The sequence below is a fragment of the Danio rerio genome, chromosome 7 (genome assembly GCF_052040795.2).
Source record: "Danio rerio strain M-AB ecotype USA chromosome 7, GRCz13ab, whole genome shotgun sequence".
NCBI classification, from domain to species: domain Eukaryota; kingdom Metazoa; phylum Chordata; class Actinopteri; order Cypriniformes; family Danionidae; genus Danio; species Danio rerio.
Genome location: NC_141027.1, coordinates 10,757,882 through 10,775,593, shown reverse-complemented (window position 1 = coordinate 10,775,593; position 17,712 = coordinate 10,757,882). Strand labels below are relative to the sequence as shown.

General features: G+C 37.3%; 1 protein-coding gene across 17 annotated transcripts in view; it reads right to left on the bottom strand.

The window, feature by feature from the left end:
- arnt2 (aryl hydrocarbon receptor nuclear translocator 2) overlaps positions 1–17,712 on the bottom strand; it is a 180,227-nt gene that overhangs the window by 64,305 nt on the left and 98,210 nt on the right. For all 17 annotated transcript variants that reach the window (XR_015494926.1, XR_015494925.1, XR_015494928.1 and 14 more), the window contains 2 exon segments: positions 14,429–14,563; positions 9,725–9,799 (listed from right to left, as the gene is read on the bottom strand). Coding sequence is in view for 9 of the 17 variants with exons in the window: in XM_087259979.1 (XP_087116105.1) it covers positions 9,725–9,799; positions 14,429–14,563 (210 nt within the window). In the remaining 8 variants the exon portion in view is untranslated.

The window sequence follows — 17,712 nt, the reverse complement described above, 5'->3', positions numbered from 1 at the left end:
TTGCGCTCAGGCGGTCTGGCTGGCGGTGCTTCGCAAGCCCGGCGATCATTCATCCAGATGCCGCTTCGTTTAGTGTTTTGTTCATGTTAATCTTTTGATTCTTAATTCGTAAGGTGTTAACTAGTTTGTTTATTTTGATACTTTGTTTTGTAGCAGGTAGGGGTTTATTTTTCATAGTCACGTTTTGTTATTTATTTAGTTTAGCGAAGGTAAGCAGTGGCCCGGAAGACTCACCTATTTTTATTTCTTTCACGGGAGTTTAGGTAAGATCTGTCCATTTAAAAACAGTTTAGTCAGAGACCTGTTTACCTTAGCTTCCCTACCTGTCTACTTGATATTTGTTAATGTTTTGTCTTTCGAAAACTTATGATTTATGAAAAATTAAACATATTGACGGAAAGTCAATTTAACCATTCAACGTCTGTGTCTTCCATGTGTTCGGCTCAAACCTTGATTGTTATTGTTATTCGAGCCAGTTTTGAGTTTGGGCCGTAACAGATGTATATTAACAAATTAAATGAAGTTGACCAGACAAAACAAGGTCGATTGTAAAGTTTAAGTTAACTTTTGGGAAGCCGGAAAAATCTGGATTTCGATATCAGAGAAGCGCATCTGAGATTTATATCTCTCTCCAGTTTTCTTTCTTCATTCCTGTTTGACAAACGATCATAAAAAATGCTTTCTTTATCTTCAGCCGGTAAAGAATCTGTCAAGTGAGCCTCCAGTAGTCCTCAACATCAAGAAACTCTCTGAATGTACATTGTTCTAGCCTCTGACATCTGCCGGCACTCAATATCGAAAGCACGGGCCAACAATAACACACGTCTCGCTACGCATAAATTGTCGGCTTTTGTTCCACTTGGCTTCAGAAGTACAAGATAAGACGCAGATAAGCCTCAGAAACAGGTGTCTGCGCGAGCGTGTTTTGTGTGGTCTCCGGTTTCTAAGACGGCCGGTTATCTGAAGGCTTTTCTGGATGTCAGCCAGAGGGGTCTTTATCAGCCGTCAACAGACTTTACGCAGTAAAGAAACGGGTGAAAGTACTTTGACAAATCTCTTTGTGGCGTTCCTGACCACTCAACCTTGGCCTTCCGAGAGGATTCGAGGGTCTTTTAAGAAGCGGAGCACGTAATATTGAGGGCAAAATCGTCCGGGGAGTTTAAAAAAACTGAGAAAAAAAAACACTGTGCCCACCCTTCAAGTGCCCACAAGATCATCCCTTGAGTTTGGCATAAATGTGCGTGTGTGGATATTGAAATGCAAAGTGAATGCTGATAGCAAAGACAAAGCAATGAAAGGGGGGGATTGGGGGGCTAAAAAGGATTGCAAGCAGGGGGAATAGAGATAAAAGATTACAGATAAGGGAATCGGATGAGGTGAAGAGCAGGAAAGGAGATTTTGAGGAATAATTGACACTTCACTCACTGATAGTTTGATTGACTTGCCATCCGGCCAATCAGAACGTCAATATTCTGTGAATTTAATCATTTTGAATTCAAGACAAATCACATGCAAGATTACTGCGGTGCTTTTTTAAAAAGAGAAGTAGGAGTCAGCTCTATGAAAATCCGAGAACTAGGAGTTCACAGTTTACAAATTAATAAATGAATAAGAATGAGAGTTACAAAAGAATTATCAATGTTCCCAAGTTCCCAAAAATTCAACAATTTCTGCCATGTTGTACAAAAGGGATTGTTGCAGCTGGAGTTGATCTTCTTTGTGTGGATGTTGAGCTGCAACAACCCAGTACAGCCTGGTTTATACTTCTGCTTCAAGTGACCGGCGTAACCCACGGCGCATGCTACGCTCGTAGCTGTGCATTTATACTTCTGCGCGCTGTCTCTGTTGGTCTGCATTAACACTTCCGAAACGCTAGTGGGCAGTGAGGTGTTAATGTTCCTCTGTGTCGAGTTTCTTTGCTGCCGTTTAGTTTTTTTCTTAACGCTTCCTGAATGTACAATTGGCTCAAACTCTTTTTTTTTTTTTTGAGGAAGGAATCAGCGGACATGTGACAACTGTTTACCCATGAGGTAAACAAAAAACAAAACTTTCCTTCCAAAGCTGCCTCACGGGAATCCACACTCGTAAACAATCGCTTTATTGAGCTCGCGCGGCTCTCGGTCCCACCCTGGCTTGTCAGCGCTACCAAGCCGACCAATCACATAGATTGCACTACGTGTCGTTGCGACGTGTAGTTACACTTTTTGAGAAGTGCCCGTCAGTGACGCCGGCTTAGGGCTATGTGTCAACGCACAGGCTGCGCCGTAGCATACGCGTGCGGTTGACGCAGAAGTATAAATCAGCCTTAACCCTGAATGGAAGTTCCCTGGAGCAGGTACAGTCTTTTATCTACCCGGGCAATATCATCACCCAGCAAGGTGGAACAGATAAAGACATTACAGCAAGAATCTGCAAAGCAAGAATCGCTTCATCCAGCTCAAGAACATCTGGGCTTTGAGAGAATTTACTCTGACCACCAAGACCCATCAGTTCAACTGTGAAGTCAGTATTGTTGTACAAGGTTGAAACCTAAAGGATAACCAAAACTACCACCCGAAGAATCTAGACATTCATCAATACCTGTCTCAGACAGATTCTCCACATATGGGGAAGGATTTAACCCCCAATAGAAGCAGAAATCTGGAAGAGAAGATGGATTGGATAGGGCACACCCTACGCAAACCTGACGCTGACCTTTTCGTCCGACTCTCTGTCTGAAATCATTCATTTTACCCAAAAGTTATTCACTATTTACTTGAGGAGTTCACAAATTGATAGGGGAGTGCCATGACTGATACTGAAATCTTATCAGTTAGAGAAGTGGCTCTGGGTTTGCAAGGGTCAATTGGCAAAGGAATCAAACAAGAGGAAGACAAACAACAATAACAGGTGCAATAGAGGAAACCTCTTCAAATATGGAAGCGAACACTCGTCTGATTTTCATCACACTCTATAGGTTCTCAATGGACTTGGAGAAACTCTCAGCAGTGGCCGATCAACACCTATTAACAGACTTCTCTAAGAGCCAAAAGCTAAACTCAGTGCTGACCGGAGCAGGGAGTCACAGGGTTGTGGGATGCGTTGAGAAAAATGTGCTTTTATTGGCATGCAATGTTCTCATAATGTCACCCCAGAGCTCGTTTATAGCTCTGGAGATGATGGAGTTCTCAGTTAGCCTTGTTTTAGATGTTTCTTTTTGGAGAAATGAAAATAAAGTAGACATACAGAGGACCACGGGCTGTAAAATATCAGATGAAAGCAGCTAAGATGTTTTTCTATTGGTGGAATTGCACGAGAAATGCTTGCGTTTTGATTGAAATTGATGGTTTGATAATGAAAGCTTGCCAAATATGAGCACTTTTGAAATTCATTTTGAATTCAAGAAGGACCACATGATTGAGGAAACTCTGAGTAGAGGGATGATTTAAAAAAATTGCTTTACTTTTTTTTTTACTTGGAAAAGGGATTAGAAACATTTCCAATAATCTAGGTAGAACTTTTACATTTTTGTCTTAAGAAAAAAACTATATTATGTAGTGTTTGTATGGCAGTTTTTCCATAATAATCATAATAAACATGCACAACAATTTCACAGCAATTGGCTTTGATTTAAGAACCTAACATCACATTTTCCAACACAAAGTTGAATAAAATTGACCCTTTGCTAAGCCCCGCCCTCCTTAGTTACTGTTGCTACGCCTGTCAAGCTTTCATGCCTGGCACGGCTTTTACAATGGCTGTTTCTCAATACCAAGTACGCAAAGTTCGGACTTGCATCCTTGGAAGTTCAAACTTGTCAGGTTCAGACTTGGAAGAACGAACTCCCGAGGAGGCGAGGACACAAGTCCCGTACTTCTTCAAATGGAACAGCAGTGTACTTCATAACGTCACTTAACTCACCATGGATTCATCAGTTTCACTGTACATTAACAATAAAATGATTTAATTAATATTATATTAATATTATAAATCTACATTTTTGATTTAAGAAAATATACACATATATTCATATAAATGTGAATTAAAATGAGTTATTATACACGTGTCTTTGATAATCAGATTTATAAAACTACAATGGTAATTATACACAAAATAAGAAATAAAGACATACACGATAAGAAATAAAGATTACGTCAAGCAACTTGGTAAACAAAGACAAACAGCGTAAACACGGTAACATAATTAAAGACAATTATAAAAGGTAACAAAATAAAACTGCCAAAATAATACACTTGAGAACAAATAATAAATTTATAAGACCAAAAACTGTCCATTAGATATTCACAAGATGTATTAAATATCATGTTTTAACTACAATGGAGAGATGAGATCCAGTGGTACGTCCGAGATGGCCTGGCCAAAGTAAAGCTGCTCTGGCGGGGGAGCTGATGACGGAGCTCCCGCTGGCAGGCTGGGAGTCGGAGTCTGCATAAGCTGAGCCACATCGTTAAAGAAGCGCTATTTTTGTTAATAAACTGCCGATTTCAGTTTAAAACAACTACATTCTCGCCTGTAAAAATCTTAAAACTTTATTTTGTGACACAGTAAAGGAGTATTTTTAAAACCGTGCGGCCTTACTCCTCCTCCATTAGCTTTCGCTGGTTACACTGTAATGCATTTTGGGATACCTGGGCTCCGAATGTTCGCACAAGTCACCTCTCGATGCATCCTTGGCTAAAGGCCAGAGGAAGAACACATCCGGGAATTTCATGTGTACTTTGACTTGAAACAGTACTTTGGCGACGGTTGATAACATTTCACGAGGACACAAGAACGCAAGTACAGATAAGAACGCATATTGAGAAACGGCCAATGTGTGTGCGCCGGTGTCAGACACTGCCAGAGATATAATGTCCTTTTTGGCAAACAGGTGAGATATATGAGAAAGCCAGACAAAAAAGGACTGCAGTATGCATTACAGGAGTATATTCACGACATAATAGGCAACGGATTAGAGAGTATAATTTGATCAAAATTTAAGCTAGCTTAGCCTAGCCGCCTCATACGCTGACCATTCAACAGCTTAGCTCATGCACAGCAGAAGAGGTGAACTTTAAAAATAATCTAACAATAACAAATGAAACCATGATTTCTCTATTTTTAGCCAAAAACTCTGATAGATTAATTCTTGTGCAATGAAAAATAGCATTACTAACTGACGAGGAAACATGCATGGACAGTCCTTCTACAAAATTCATTCATAGAAAGAACAGCCAGAAAGGGGGAACTGATATATTTGTGCCGAATATTAGCATCATTGACCCATAACAATGTATAGTAAGTTACCTATTACTGTCAGTATGTTTGTGTGCTTATTATAAATTATTGAAAAACGGCTGCGGGTAAAGTATATTGATCACAAGTGCTCAGTTTGTGATCATATCTCGGTTTTGTTCTGTTGATTTGTAATTTCAAATATATATAGCTTAAAATAGATGGAAATATGAAGTTCAGTAAAGTTAACAACAGATTCGCAGATTCGTATTTTCCAGATCAATAACTCATGTCATTAGACCTATTCGCTATTAGTATGACTAACGTTACTATTGCGAAGGCTTAAACGGAGCATTACTCACAATATCGAGCGAAAATAAAGGTATAAGACAGCTGTAAAACATAACCTGCATTGTACTTTTGTAGGAGAAACAGTTTAGATGTGTTTAGTGTAAGAGGTGTGTGAGTTATTGCTGTCGGTCTGTCAATGAATGTGTCAGGAATATCAAAACAAAACCAACTTAACTCCGCTCCTTTAGCGCCCCTCACAGAGTTTAATCCACGCTGGCATTTGTCCTCTTGGATTTTTGGTTTTGAAAAGGGAAAAAATTCCACCATCCCATCCAAACTTTAAGGACACCGGGTATTAGATTTGCACAATCCATATGCACTCACTCCAAAGCTTGACAGAGCCCCTGCGCGTAGCTACAGTTGCTAAGCCACGATTGGTGGGTGGCAGTTTTTGGGTGTGGCTTAGCGAAGGGTCAGTTGCTCTTTTTAAAGTGTTTGTAAAGGCTGATTTATACTTCTGAGTCAAGCCAAACAGCTTAGAATGACCAAGAGGCGACACTCAATAGAACGTTTCATTGCAACAGCAGCGCCCAGCAACAGCCCTGGATTCCGCCATTTTGGAGTGAAAGTGATCGGCCGTCCATTGGATCTCATTACTGTCGCGTTGGCAAGCAGCTGCTTTGTTTTTTATCTATTTATTTAAAAAGCGCATTAAAGCTGAGATACAACCTGAAAGACAACAATACAACACTTACTATCACAATCATCAGCACTTTTAATAGTTTATTTTAAAGACTTATAATATGCTGTTGTTCTATTGGAGTTTTCATTCCAAAATGGCCACCGCGCCCTCTAGTGGCTGTTTCCCAAATTACACTAGTGTCGACTCTTGGTCATTCTAAGCGTATGGTCGGGCACAACATAGCCCTAAACCAGCGAAGTCCTATGGTCGCACGGTCGCATACCCCTTGCTGTGGCTGATGCTGACACTAGCTACAGTGTCATGCACCTATATTCTTATGCGCATTTTGCATATGCACATAAAAAATAGGTTGATGGAAACGCTAAGATGTGCATACATTTTGAAAATGCACATAATAATGTATGCACATAACTTGGTAGGATAAACGTTTTATTCAATAAGAAAAGATGAGCATAAACTACAATGGAAACACTTTTACCCAACAAATTCCAGTATGTGCATTAAAAAGGTCATGTGATTTTGTAATAAGAGACATTGTGATGATAAATATGTGTGTAAATGGATAAACCAGCAGGCTGAGCGCATCGTAAAACATCTGAAATGTTGTTTTGGACATTCTAAAATGCCTTATCCTGTCACGTTAGCGTGATCAAAACAATAACAAAAGATAGCGGATTCAAGTGCAGATTTTAATATACTATAGTGCAAAAACAGTGAACAAAAATCCAAAAATATCAAGGTGCAGAGTAACAAATAAGCAACGAAACAAGAAACTAAGACAGATAAACATGAACTAGACTACAGCAAGATACAAGGCAAGATCAGAAACAACAACTTGGAATAACAGACTTACTGGGAACTGGGAACAAGAAAGACAAGGAAGACAAACGATGCGATGATCAACAGTGGTGGAATGATAGAATATATAGTCCAGATAATCAACGGTAAAACAGACACAGCTGTGATGGCAGATCAGTGTATGTGTTTCGGTGTATGCGCGTGGTAAGTATGGAGTTGTATTCTCTTTGGGACGCTGTAGTTCCTTCTGAGTCCTGTTGAACTACAGCGCCCTCAGGTGGTCACTGACCGTCGTGACATATCCATCTTAGTATTAGTGTTATTACATTATTAAAGACCTCCAGAATCAACAACATCTGTGCTCTGCGTCTCACGCTTTCAAACACCACCGTGTGTCAGGATTGTCTTCTGAGGCACAAGTCATTTATTAAATAAAGAAAAGATTCATGCAGCTTCTCCAACAGCAGCAAATTCAGTTTTTATTGTTGATATTTGGCGCCAGTTAATCAGGATGTGTCTATTTTGTTCGCTTAGACTCTTTGGATGGAAGCAATGCTTTATTTGCATGTCTTATATGTAATATTCTAGTTTTGCGCACAAAATTAAATTAGCATTTTTGGATGGAAACATAGCTACTAACGCCCACCTCTCAAAAAATGGAACTACACGTTGCAACGACTCGTAGCACAAGCTCTTTGATTGGACATGTGGCAGCGGTGATGATGTGAGCAGTGCTGAGAGCCGCGAGTGTTTACTAGTGTGGAGTCTCGTGGAAGAGCTCCAGATGGAGACTGTTGTTTTTTTCAACCTTATGATTAAAGTTGCTGCACGTCTGCCTGTTCCCGCCTCAGACTGAGTGCGTTCTTGCTACTTGTACATTAAGGTAGTGTTCAGAAAAAATACTGTGGAAATATAAATGTAATCTAATTTTAAATGAACAATAATCTACATATAACAGAAAAGTTATATTCTTTGATTTTTAATTATGTAATTTCATTAACAGCCCAGCCTTGAGAGACATTAACCTTTGTCTTTCCGACTAGTGGCTAAACCAAAGTGATGCAAATGCTATGGGCAGGCTTTTAACGACTCTGCCTTTGTCTTTGGGTGATGCCTTCTTGCTAAAGAAACCCTTTTGTTGATTAACTCATCTGGTCAGTTGCTGGGCAGGTTTCTAACACCTATATGCTGGTTATCATGCTGACTCCAATACTGAATTTGCATGCTTTGTTTAGCCATTTCCCCTCCTCCTAAGAACACAATATAGACAGCAAATCATTGTTTTAATTCAGACTTGTGATGAAGCTCGCAGACTGCATACCTCCAGTAGGCTCTGCAGACACATGGACTTCTTAAAGATGCTGTATGACTGCAGATTAACCAACACGTCTCAATAAAGGAATTCTGCTTGTTTCGAGTCTCCTGGACTGGGTTCTCTCTCTTCACTCATTTATTTTTACTTTTTTTTACAACAACACCCATGAAAAAACTTGACATAGAGGAACATAAAAACCTACTGCCAGCTAGTGTTTCAGAAGTGTTATTGCAGAGCAACACAAACAGCATGCAGAAGTATAAATGCACGGCTATGCGCAAGGCATTTGCCGATCACTCGATGGAGAAGTATAAAGTTTAAATAATATGCAATTCTTTTAATTTCTTTTTTTTTGTTTTTTAGATATTATGTTAAATATTTGATTTAGGAATAATTGTGGTCTTTATTAAATTAACTAACACCTTTTTTTTGTAAATAAGTTTATAACCGTGTGAATTTTTATTTTATTTTTATTAAAATATTTCCTAAGAGATGTCTGACAGAGCAAGGGCATTTCACAGTACTTCCTATTATATTTTTGTCTTCTGGAGAAAGTCTTATTTCGCTTAGTTTGGCAAGTATCAAAGCAGTTTTTAATATTTATTTTTTAAACTAAACAATCAATATTATTAGAAATTATTTGTTTGCTACAGAACAACACACTGTTGTCCAATGACTTGCCTAACAAATCTAATTAACCTAGTTAAAAACTTTAAGCTGAATACTAGTATCTTACAAAATTACAGGTAAAATATAATGTACTGTCATCATGGCAAAGATTATGTAAATTTATAGATGAATTCATTTAGTTATTTAAAATATTGTTATCAACAATATCTTCAGTGTAAATTCAGTGTTAAACATCACTTGGGAAATTCGCAAGTTCACAAAAAAATTCACAGAAAGGCTAATAATTATGTATTTTATTTATTTGCACAGATGTCAGAATTCTTAGTCCTCCTCAATCATTAGCCTATATATTTTACCACAATTTATTTTAACGAAATGAAGATCACATTTTTAAACATAATACTTTAAATAATTCATTTCTAAATACTGATTTCTTTTATCTTTGTCATGATGGAAGTAAATACTTTTCTACTAGATATTTTTCAAGACAGCTTAAAGTGACATTTAAACGCTTAACTAGGTTAATTAGGCAAGTTACTGTATGACGATAGTTTGTACTGTAGACAATCAAAAAAACAGCATTACATTTTTTTTTCATTTTTAAAAAATTAAAAACTGCTTTTATTCTAGCCGAAATAAAACAAACAAGACTTTCTCCAGAAGAAAAAATGTATATTATAGGAAACACAGTGAAATATTCCTTGATCTGTTAAAAAAAAACATCATGTGGGAAATATGTGATTGGTGTTGGGTTTAATCTGGTTTTGGCGTACCTGCTGGAAACTCTCCCGAAGGTGGCTCTGGTCCTCCGGGTGGCAGAACTCCAGAATGTCTTTGCCAAGAAGATCCTGTGTAAACCCAATAAAATGAACAGTCGTATGAATGCTTGATTTATACAAGCCCTTAGTACTTGTGAAACATGGAGAATGCAGACAGCATCAGGGTCACGATGAATAATAACTGGGAAAAAGTTTGACTGTTTTCAAGCAGCGATAAGCCTCAATATTCTCTGTTATTCAGTCTGACTGGGATTGATGTCATCTCAAGGACTGATGGATTTCAAAATAAACAAATAAACATAAATATTGTCAGATTTAGTTACTGCAGATGTGCATTTAAAAAAAAACTCCACTTTTTTTAAAAATAGGCATTTCACAACACCCCTAAGATACAATAGTTGAGTTTTACCTTTTTTTTTAATCAACTCAGCTGATCTTTGTAATGTAATTTAATGTAATGTGTATTTGTATAGCGCATTTATTGTGTATGGCCATCCACCCAAGGCGCTTCACAACCATGAGGGGGGGTTTCTCCACACCACCACCAGTGTGCAGCATCTACTTGGATGATGCAACGGCTGCCAAAGGACAACGGCACCAGTGCGCTCACCACACACCAGCTATTGGTGGAGTGGAGAGACAGTGATAGAGCCAATTTGGTGGAAGGGGATGATTGAGAGGCCATGATTGTAAGGGCCGATAGAGGGACTTTGGCCAGGACACCAGGGTTACACCCCTGCTCTTTCACCACTGACTCTGAGGTGCCATGGGACCACAGATAGTCAGGACCTCGGTTGAACGTCTCATCCGAAAGACGGCGCCCACTGACAGTGTAGTGTCCCCTTCACTTTTACTGGGGCATTAGGACTCACACAGACCACAGGTTGAGCGCCCCCTGCTGGCCTCACTAACACCACTTCCAGCAGCAACCTAGTGTTCCCATGTGGTCTCCCATCCAGGTACTGACCAGGCTCAGCCCTGCTTAGCTTCAGTGAGTAACCGGTCTTGGGCTGCAGGGTGATATGGCTGTGGCTTTGTGTCTGACAGTCGCACTTTTAGCTTAGCTTAGCATAGACTGTTGAATCGAATTAGACCATTAGCATGTCACTAAAAATGTTTAAAGAGGTTCAATAACTTTCCTATTTAAAGCTCGACTTTTCTGTTGTTACATTGTGTATTAAAATGAATAGGTGCTATTTTCTAGGCCTCATATGGATAGGAACTATACTGTCATTTTGGTGTAATAATCAAAGTACGCAATGATATTACATATAATCTGGTGGCTTCTTCTATATGGTTGCATTGCTTATATTGAGGGAAGTTTGACAATTTTAGGACACTGTGTAATATCAAGGGCGAGGCAGTGACGCAGTAGGTAGTGCTGTCGCCTCACAGCAAGAAGGTCGCTGGTTCGAACCTCGGCTCAGTTGGCGTTTCTTTGTGGAGTTTGCATGTTCTCCCTGCGTTCGCGTGGGTTTCCTCCGGGTGCTCCGGTTTCCCCCACAGTCCAAAGACATGTGGTACAGGTGAATTGGGTAGGCTAAATTGTCCGTAGTGTATGAATGTGTGTGTGAATGTGTGTGTGGATGTTTCCCAGAGATGGGTTGTGGCTGGAAGGGCATCCGCTGCGTAAAAACTTGCTGGATAAGTTGGCGGTTCATTCCGCTGTGGGAATAAGCCGACAAGAAAATGAATGAATGAATGAATGAATGAATGAGTAATATCACTGCACCTGCTGCAGTTATGGCAAGCAAGCTAAGTTCATTTATTATTAAGTCACAATAAGAGTATAGTTCCTAGTCATATTGGCCTAGAAAATAGCAACTTTTATTTTCCACAGTCTTAGTACACAATGTAACTACAAAAGAGTGAAGTGAAAAATTTTCGAAACACTTTGGTCATTTTATGAACAAGATGCTAATGGTCTAATCTGTGGTCTATCATTGCATCTGCTGTAGCCTTGGTAAAGCAGCAAACTTCATTTATAAACACACCGCAAAGAAAGTATAGATCCTAGCTATATTAGGCTAGAAAATAGCAACTTTTCATTTTCCATCAGTCTTAGTACACGATGTAACTACAGAGGAGTCAAACTTAAAATAGGAATTAGCTTAGCATAGATCATTGAATTGGATTAGACTATTAGCATCTCACTTAAAAATGACCAAAGAATTTCAATACGTTTCCTATTTAAAGCTGGACTTTTCTGTTGTTACATTGTGTATTAAATTGCAAGGTTGCCATTTTCTAGGCCTCATATGGATAGGAACTATACTCTCATTTTGGCTTAATAATTAAGGTACTTCGCTCCCATACCAAGGCTACAGCAGACGCAAAGATATTACACATCGCCTGGAAATATGGTGGTTTCTTCTATATGGTTGCATTGCTTAAATATGCAGAGAAGTTTGACAATTTTAAGGCACTGTGTAATATCACTGCACCTGCTGCAGTCATGGCAAGCAAGCTAAGTTCATTTATTATTAAGTCAGAATGAGAGTATAGTTCCTAGCCATATTGGCCTAGAAAATAGCAACTTTTCATTTTCCATCAGTCTTAGTACACAATATATCTACAGAAGAGTCAAGCTTTAAATAGGAAAATGATTGAAACACGTTGGTCATTTATTGAGTGAGATGTTAATGGTCTAATCTGATTCAATTATTTATGCTAAGCTACGCTATAAGTGCTTCCACCAGCTCCAAAGATTAGTTTAATGAATACAAAAATGGTAAACTGTTTTACTCTTTTAAAAAAAAACTAAAAAGTGTAATGTTCCTTTAATATCTCTGCATAACATCACTGCACCTGCTGCAGCCCTGGTATGGCAGCAAACTTCCTTTATTATTACGCCAGAATAAGAGTATAGTTCCTAGTCATGTTGCCCTACAAAATAGCAACTTTTCATTTTCCATCAGTCTTAGTATACGATAAAACTACAGAAGAGTTGAGCTCTAAAAAGGAAAATTATCAAAACACTTTGGTCATTTTATGAGTGAGATGCTAATGGTCTAATCCGATTCAATCATTTATGCTAAGCTACGCTAAAAGTGCTTCCACCAGACCCAAAGACTAGCTTAATGAATGCAAAAATGGTAAAACTGTTTTACTCCATTAAAAAAAATTAAAAGTGTAGTGTTCATTCAATATAAAATTGACAATTTTCAGACATGCGTAATATTATTGCACCTGCTGCAGCCCTGGTATGGCAGCAAACTTTCCTCATTTTTAAGCCAGAATGAGAATATATTTTGTTACGATTGCCGTAAATTGGTGGGATTTTTGCATCCCGTTCTCTCTCTCTCTCTCTCCCCATCTCTGCCTGTCATATCCTTTAGGTCTGCCTTAGCGGAAGTTACTCATCATTGGGTGATGTGGCACTGTCACATAAAAGGACGCCAGGGAGAGCGGATGAGAGCGCGCTTTTCCTTTGATCCTGTTTTTGTGTGTTTTCTGACATGATTTTGTTATTCGTTGTTTTCGCTTAACTTCCGTTTGGATAAAATTATCTAGTATTATTTCTGCCCATTTTTTAACTACTTTGTGATTTTTGTACATATTAATTTCGATTATTTGTTTGTTACTTTTTGGTCCAACTCTTACCTGGCCAACAAAAGTAAGAGATTATAGTGAGAGTTGACTTTGTCCTCAGATTAAGGTGGACAGGGAAGAAGTTGTACGACTTCGATCATACAAACACGTAGTCAATCAATTGTTTAAAACACCAGATAAGAAGTGAATGCCATCTATGTATTTGTTTTGTTTTAGTTCAGTATAGGTAAGATTACGACGCTTGCCGCTGAAGATTTTTCTTTTCTTTTTCTTTTCATACTTCTAGCGAGGTAAGGGGTTTGCTTATGAGTTAGAATTGTTTTGTTATATTTATTTCTTTGATTTGGCTTCACTAGCATCCCTTTACTCTTGAGTTGACCTGATTTTGTTTAATACTTTGTTTAATTTGTTACTTTATTGTTATTGTAAATATTTCTTATTATTGTATATATATTTGGGCATTATTCTGATTTCACTTTTTGTACATGAAATCACTTTTGTTGGCAGTTCTGTTGTTTGTGTCTTTTACTTTCACCCATCACTTGTAAAAGTATCACACCTTTCCAATGTTACTACTTTTACCCTAGACTAACATCAAAGAGGTTGTAACAATTTCCAATAGCCATATTAGCCTAGAAAACAGCAATTTTTTATTTTCCACAGCCTTAGTATACAATGTGACTACAGAAGAGTCAAGCTTTAAGAAATTTTTTTTCTTAAACACTTTGGTCATTTTATGAACGAGATGCTAATGGTCTAACCCACAGGTTTCAAACTCGGTTCCAAAAGGGCCGCAGCTCTGCACAGTTTAGTTCCAACCCTAATTAAACACACCTGATCAAACTAATTGAGTCCTTCAGGCTTGTTTGAAACCTACAGGTAAGTGTGTTGGAGCAGGGTTGGAACTAAACTGTGCAGGGCTTCAGCCCTCCAGGAATTGAGTTTGACACCCCTGGTCTAACCCGATTCAATTAATTGTGCTAAGCTAAGCTAAAAGTGCTCCTGTCAGACCCAAACATCAGCTCAATGGATTAAAAAATGGTAATACTCAACTGTTTAACTCCAGAGGAGATGTAAAAGGAGCCTATATTTTCAAAAAAAAATGTGTGGTGTTCATTTAATATGAAGTTTCAAGGTGATAATGACCTGAGGTTGGTAGCCAATCACGTTGATGCATCGAGGGTCCACGAATGTGATGATGCCATCCGAATTGTGGCGCGAAAGGAATTCAGTCGGAACTGAAAGTCCGTTCATATCCATTGAAACGGGAGAGCTGGTCACCTGAGGGACGAGATGATGAAGAGTTTTACATACAAACAGATGGTCTGGTTCTCAAACCAGCAGATGCATGCTTTGTTGCGCAACACAGTCATGGGATCGTCAAAACATTAGTTACAGTTGTCTGTATGGTTTAAGATGTGGGAGAGTATTTATTAAACTGAATGGATGTAATGTTTGATTCAAATGCAAAGATGTGGCTTCACTGTGAAGTAAACAGGGTAATTCTCCATCCCCTGAGTGTGTGTGATTGAGGAATGGGCAGGGTAGACATTTAGTCATTTCATTTAATTTTTTAGCTTCTTTTCTTTTGTCTAAACGACTTACAAATGAGGAGTTTAGCAATTTTACATGAAGAGGCATTTAACTGAAATTGCATTAAATGTAATGGTGTCACCCATAATTCTCCTGCAACACTTAAATCAACTATACACAATTACATCCCCTGTTTTGGGTTAATCTGCTATTTTGTAAATTTCCAATTGATTTCCTTTTAATTCCAATTATTTCAATATTTTGTCATTTTTTAAATCATAGAAAGTTTAGCAGTGAAACTATTACTAATAACTATTGTTATTGTTCCTGGATGTTGTGCCGTGTTTATCTGAAATAAATTTTCAGTTTATTATCTTCAATTCCCATAGATTACTGTTAATTCCCATATTTTGCTTTTAATAACCATGGAAAGTTTAGTAGTGAAACTATTATTGTTCCTGGATGTTATGCCATGTTTTTCTGGAATAAATTTTCAGTTAATTACCTTTAATTGCAATATATTTTCCAATAATTCCCATATTTTGCCGTTAATTAAGATGGAAAACCTGGTAGCAGATCTGTAATTGTTCCTGCATGTTGTGAGGTGTTTATCTAAAAAAATATCAGTTTATTCCAACTTAATTCCTATACATTCTTGCTAATTCCCATATTTTGCCCTTAATTATTTCAAAAGGTTTAGTGGTGAAAATGTTATTGTTCCTGGATGTTGTGCCATGATAATCTGAAATAAATTTCCAGTTTATTGCCTTTAATTCTTATATACTATCGTTAATTCCCATATTTTGCTGTTAATTACCATGGAAAGTTTATTAGCGAAACTGTTATTGTTCCTGAATGTTTGAAGCATTTAACTGAAACTGCATTAAATATGGTGGTGTCAACCAAGATTATTCTGCAAGATTTATATCAACTGTATACAATTACATTCCCTGTTACAGGCTAATCAGCATTTTGGTAAATTTCTAGATTAATTGTCATACATCTCTATTAATTTTCATACTTTGCTGTTAATTACCATGGAAAGTTTAGAAGCGAAACCGTTATTGTTCCTGGATGTTGTGGTGTTTACGTGGAATAAATTTCCAGTTTATTCCCCTTTAATCCTCATACATTCCTGTTAATTCCCATGTTTAGCCGTTATTTACCATGGAAAGTTTAGTAGCGAAACTGTTATAATTGCTGGATGTTCGGAGCATTTAAATGAAATTGCATTAAATATGGTGGCCTTAATCAAGATTATCCTGTAAGATTTAAATCAACTATAATTTTTTTCAACTCTCCAGTTTATTCCCTTTCATTTCCATACATTTCTTTTATCTGCCATATTTTCCCATTTATTTAAAAATTTTGCCATTAATTACTATGGAAAGTTTAGTAGCGAAATCGTTATTGTTCCTGGATGTTGTGAGGTATTTATCTGAAATAAATTTCCAGTTTATTTTCTTTAATTTCCATACATTCCCATATTTTGGTATTAATTACCATGGAACATCTAGTACCAAAACTGTTAATGTTCTTGGAGGGTATGATGTGTTATCTGTGATAAATTTCCAGTTTATTCCCATTTAATTCCCATAGTTTCCTGTTAATTGCCATATTTTGCCACCAATTACATAAAAAAAGTTTAGTAGAAAATCTGTTACTGTTTCTGAATGTTGTGCTGTGTTTTTCTGGAATAAATTTTCAGTTTATTTCCTTTAATTCCCACAGATTTCTGTTTTTTCCCCATATTATGCCATTAACTACCATGGAAAATCTAGCAGCAAAACTGTCATTGTTCCTGGATGTTGTGTCATGTTTATCTAGAATATATTTCCAGTTTTTTCCCTGTAATTCCCATACATTCTCATTAATTCCCCTATTTTTCCATGGAAAGTTTCCAGCTTTGAATATATCTGAAATTCTGCAACTCCAATGTAAACACATTAAAAGCTGTTTTCTGTCAGTTTATTAAAATGTGTGATGTGCCCCACAAATGAGTTCACAATGTGGATTAAAGCAGCTCCAGACAAAGCAAACATCTCGAAATAAGAAAGGGTTGAGGAAATACATTGAAAACAGATGTTTTCTTGATCCAAAGAATTATAAAAATGTGTCCTGCAGGATAATATATGAGCAGTAAGATATGTTGCAATGATCTTCATCTTTTCAGTGATTCGTTTAACATCCCAACTGACAAATAAATAGTCAGATTTGCTAATTATTACATTTTAATAAGCTGATTTTTAATCAAAGTCTGTTGCTTTTACAGGGTATAGGTTTGCATGCAAATCAGGAAAAATTATTACTTCAATAACCAGCTTTTTGTGAGTTATTAGTGTACTATTGGTAATTTCAATGTGTTTTGCAAATGTTAACAAATAGAATAAATGTTGCATGCCTACTTTCATGACAAGTCTAATGATTCATAAAGAAATAAATTAAAAAAATATTTAAATCAATCGATTAAAGAAAAATCCATGCTATGTATATTGAAACAAACTTGCACCATTGTTTGAAATGTATTAAATATTCGCGAGATGTAGAAATAGATTAAAGAAAGTAATACTTTTCTGCAGTGACCCTGAGTATAGAGAGTTATTTGTTATTTGAGAGCTGACAAGGCACTTTATTATAGTGACAGATGAATTAAGTTCCTAGATATATTATGTGACAAGAAATACAAATATGTTTAGGTAAACGACAGATGCTAAATATACTAATACGTCTCCTGTCCAGAGCAAGCATTACATACATTTTAAAATCCCAGACTCATCATAATTCATCAAGATAAACTGAACTCCGGATCAAGCTGAACTAAGCATAAATGCATCATAGATCATTGGTTTCTCTCACAGGAATATCAAGTGTTGTATTAATACAGTGTATATACGCAG